General features: G+C 34.0%; 1 protein-coding gene across 1 annotated transcript; it reads left to right on the top strand.

Annotated features, from left to right (window-relative positions):
* Positions 1–463: 463 nt before the first annotated feature.
* LOC149769040 (uncharacterized) lies at positions 464–2,534 on the top strand. Its single transcript, XM_089949978.1, has 3 exons — positions 464–520; positions 1,810–2,162; positions 2,404–2,534. Exons 2-3 carry the CDS (start codon positions 1,816–1,818, stop codon positions 2,408–2,410), a joined length of 354 nt encoding a protein of 117 aa, XP_089806104.1. The 5' UTR covers positions 464–520; positions 1,810–1,815; the 3' UTR covers positions 2,411–2,534.
* Positions 2,535–4,761: the final 2,227 nt, after the last annotated feature.

Below are 4,761 nucleotides of genomic sequence, written 5' to 3'. Positions count from 1 at the left end.
AACACTGTTAGGCGACACGACAATTTAATAGACAGTGCTTAACAGGTACAATCTACTGACAAATGTAATTTTAAATAAAGTATATAGAATTCAAATATATTATATTTTGGAAATTCTTCATGATAGATCGAGACATTGTATGAATTAAATTTGTCAAAATGTTGCTTGAAAATATTAAGTGGAAAATGCATAAAAAATGATTTATCAAATCCATCACATGGATTATTTTTTCATAATTGTAAAAACAAACATGTCTGCATTGCAAACGGAAATTTACATCCATACAATTAAACAACATAAACAAAATACGTTTCTGGTATTTCTTAGTCATCAATTATTTAATTTGCTGAATGTATTAACTATCAATCATCGTGTTTACTTAAGTTAACATGCATGCAAAATAAGGTCCTCACGGATATAAAAGGACTGGATATTCGACGATTCAGCACAGGTATTTGCCAGACTGGTGTCACAATTTCTGATCCTACTTCAAAATTTGCTTGACATTGTTGTCATCCAGGTAAGTGATTGTATGCGACATAGAAATTATCGTTCGTTAATAACCTATACATCACGCATGGTTCTTTTAACTTATGCCATGCTTACAATTTCCGAATGTGGAGACATGAGCTTGTATACATTTGAATTATCATTTCTGGACGCAAGATACGTTTCAGTTATATTCATGCTCTCCTATTTTTGTTTTTTCTCTATTAGCAGCATTCAAGTCTTTTTGGGGAATCATACAAAGGGTCTCTAATTTTGGTAGTATATCAATTTTACATACCAGCTAACTGCGAAACAGTTTAATTTTGTAACGAAAACAATATGTTCTACAAGAAGAACCACATTATCGGTAATATATGTATAACCATATTGTCTTTAAGAGATATACATGCGTATATATGACAACCAATCTTTACAATTAATTAATTTGTTTTAATTTCATGTATAGACAAATAGATGATCTAAAATATATTACTCATAGAACCGAACCGAAAAAAGTGATCCTAAATCCAAATCATGTTTTATTTAAATATCCGGTTTGAAAATTATTTTATTGTCCACTTGGGTATCATTCTTCATACTGCCTAACATCACGAAACGTTGTGGCAATCATTCACATAGTGGACCTTTCCATGGTTTGATCTAAGTTATTACACTGCGTCACACAAAATAACAATTCACTGTCAGGTGAATCTACTCTCTTTTACGCCATGTTTAGAGTTTATGTATCGTAAGATAGAACATAGAATAAAACTGAATCATAGTTGTCAGTGTAAGTCACTTTTGAAAACGCCATTAAGATTCCATATAAAGGTCATACGGCCTTTCGCAACCATCGCCTTTATTCGTTTTTCAAGATAATGTATACGAACAGCTCACACAATTACTTTCAAGCATCACAGTATTACAAATCTGGATATGAATGTGTGTTTCCATAAGACGTTGCACAGTCAATCGCCCTAAAGCGCCACTCCTAAACTTGGAACGTATATATTTTGCAATCTGGAGACGGTATAGGATGTACTTTGTTTACAAATCAAAGGTTGCCAGTGAAATCCCGTATGAGCGAGAGCCTAATCTTCAAAATTAAAACTGTATTTATTTTCTCGTTTCTAGTGTACAATTGAAACATTTGTCACCACCGTACAATTCAAATAATATGCATTCACGCCCGGTCTTTATTCATTGAAAATGTCAGAAAATGTAACATCAACTTGCTTTCTGTTTACCGTCTAAACTACGCTCCCATACAAAACATTAAACGCTAACTGTTATTTTGTGAACTTACATTTCATTTTGCAGAGGAAAATGAAGGCCGTAATTGTTCTTGTAGCCTGCTTAGTAGGTGCTGCCATTGCTACCTATCCGTTTGGTGGCGGATATGGCAGTTATGATGGATATGGAGGTTATGGTGGCAACGGCGGATATGGTGGCTATGGATGGCATCCTGGATATGGTGGATATGGATGGTATCCTGGACATGGTGGATATGGAGGATATGGATTATATGGTGGATTAGGTGGATACGGCTTTGGATTAGCTGGTGGATATGGTGGATACGGATCGTACTTAGGTGGTGTACTCAGGGGATACAACTGGGGATTTGGACACCACTTTCCTAAGTTTGATTACGGTTACAGTAGACACCATAAAAAGTAAGAATAAATATTAGTCATCCTTGATAAGTCTGTTACATGTTACGGTATGACGACCTTTTTACAATTTAACCATTAGCTTATCCACTTCATTTCTACTGACTCATTACATGTCTTTGTGCTTACAATTCGAAGTAGCCATAACGTCGTTTCGTCAAGATGAATATCAATATTTTATCAATATTGTATTGTTTGGGCAAGTGAGCTTGCGAAAATGCTCTAAATTTGTTCCTTTTTACAGATATTAAGACAAACAAAATGATCCAAGGACTGACAAGAGAGCGAAAGGAATATGACTCCATATCTCGATTACTAGATTAGCAGTATTTGTACATACTACATCAATAAACATATTTGATCGAAGACACTAAATTGGCTTTATCACTATTTTATTTCTATTATCTCACTTCCTCTGTCTGTCAGTCAGTATGTCTGTCTGTCTCTGTCTCTCTCTGACACACACAATTATAATATTGCCACGAGTTTATATTCTACTTTGACTGCAATTGTGATGAAAGTACTGCCAAATGTTTTAAAGTGAACGATTCTTGACGTAAAATGGGACTGAATCAATGAGTGAAATATTTAAGTAAATGTAGGCAAACATTCACTTGGGAAAGAATGTTATACTCCGCTCTTGAGATGCTACGAATAAATATCTTTATCCTGATATAACTGAAAATTATAAGCATGTTTTAAAACACTTTAAATTTCACGTATATCCATGCATAAAGCACTCGAATTAATGGAACTTTGACAATCTAGTGAGCTTTTTTGCAAAAAACGCCATCGCCAGGACCAGATTTTAATGAGACTTAAACGACACTTGCAGTGTTGACACATCGATGGCCAATGTAAGGCTGAATTTTCCCTATGTAGAAAACATTGTCAAATGAAAACTAAACGAATTAGACTGGGTTCAGCAGTTGTTTAATATCAGTCACAACTGTTACAAATAGATCTGATTTCGAATCACATGGGTTCACTTAAATGCAGTGCTCATTTAAATGTACTATTGGTCCGCCATGTCAGTTATTACAATATTAGTGTACATTGATTTATAAATTACAACGATTCTGATATTAAGTTTTACGAGTTCAACAGAAGAAAATCCCATAACGTAAGATTTAAACTAAAACAAATACTTTATCACACATCGGCATCTTTTTGTCTTGTTATTTTTGTATATATTACGTATGTTGCGTTAATGATATAAAACCAGATGTATACATTTTTCATTAAAAGTAAGCGAGGCACGCCGAGTTTCCTTTTAATGAAAATGTTATACAACGAATAGTATATCATTAATACAGCATACATAGTATACTTATATTTTATTTATATCACATAGAAATGGATATATTTTCCCAATGAATATAGTTCAGATTTACTAAATTCAAACGTGTATTGACCGAGTGAATGAACTCCGTACATCCTTGCCTAGTGTGGGTTGCTACAAAATGCAGTTGTATGCCTTTTGTGGCTATTCACGATTACCTTGCATATTTCTTAGTTGATTCTTTTCTCATTTGAGTTTCTAATTTTCTTCACATTGATTAACTCAACATAATATAAACTTATGATTTAAACTTGAAAGATTGATTCAGTGAAGTTAGTAGAACACTACAAGCATATGGTTGTCTGCGCAGTTCACATCAACGTTAGTCATTCACGTACCTTACGCATGGAAATTAGCGTGGAATAAGAAACTAAGCAAAATTACTAACCAAAAAGAGGTAATTCAAATATTTTAATATATGTACAATTGATCTAATGTATTATTCTGCTTTGAGAACAGGACTAACGATCATAAAATTCTCTCTCTCTCTCTGTGGTAAGTTTGACTTTAAAACTCTCCGTCTGTTTGTCTCTGTCTCTCTCTTTCTGTATCTCTCGAACTCTTTCTCTCTCTCCCTCTTATCCTGTGGTCGGTTTGACGTAAGGTTTACTATCATTAGTAAGTCCAGATACATCGTGGGATGACACAAACAAAAATCCTCTACGCTCGTCTTAAATAGATTTTCACCTCTATCTTGTTCCAGAGAGAGAGAGAGAGAGAGAGAGAGAGAGAGAGAGAGAGATAGAGAGAGAGAGAGAAGAAGGGGGTGGTTTCCTTTGGACATTTTCATATTTAACTTATGATACGCAATTGTTGGAACATTATAATATGTTTTTTGACACAATAACAGCATGAAAATATTAAATACATCACAGCATGTGTACCTCGTAACCGAGAAACTCACCGGATAATGTCGACAGGGTTACCACATTTATATTAATGGATTATATAAACAGTGTAGATTAATCCCAAGGAAAGTCAACACATATCGTTACGATGAAGCAAATATTTTTGTATTTTGCCTCGTGTGAGTTTAAGTTTAAGGTTTTCATCCATCCCTATTTCTTTTTCTCTCTCACTCCAACTTTCTGCTCAGTTTTGAGACGGGAGGGTGGAACAGAAAGCAGAAAGGATTGCGTTGAAATTGTAAACCATATTAAATTTATTTAGTAAAGGGGATTATTCATACATTGTATCGTTATTTTCGTACGTCAATAAAGATGAATGTTTAGAAATTCATCATTGATTTAGGAAGAACAG

The sequence above is a fragment of the Sinohyriopsis cumingii genome, unplaced genomic scaffold (genome assembly GCF_028554795.1).
Source record: "Sinohyriopsis cumingii isolate HCF-2022 unplaced genomic scaffold, ASM2855479v2 utg004955l, whole genome shotgun sequence".
Classification (NCBI taxonomy): Eukaryota; Metazoa; Mollusca; class Bivalvia; order Unionida; family Unionidae; genus Sinohyriopsis; species Sinohyriopsis cumingii.
Note: the sequence above shows the minus strand (reverse complement) of the source record. Positions and strands in the feature narration are given on the sequence as shown.

Excerpts from the sequence above, each read along its gene's own strand:
- LOC149769040 (XM_089949978.1), top strand. The coding sequence starts at position 1,816 with ATGAAGGCCGTAATTGTTCTTGTAGCCTGCTTAGTAGGTGCTGCCATT.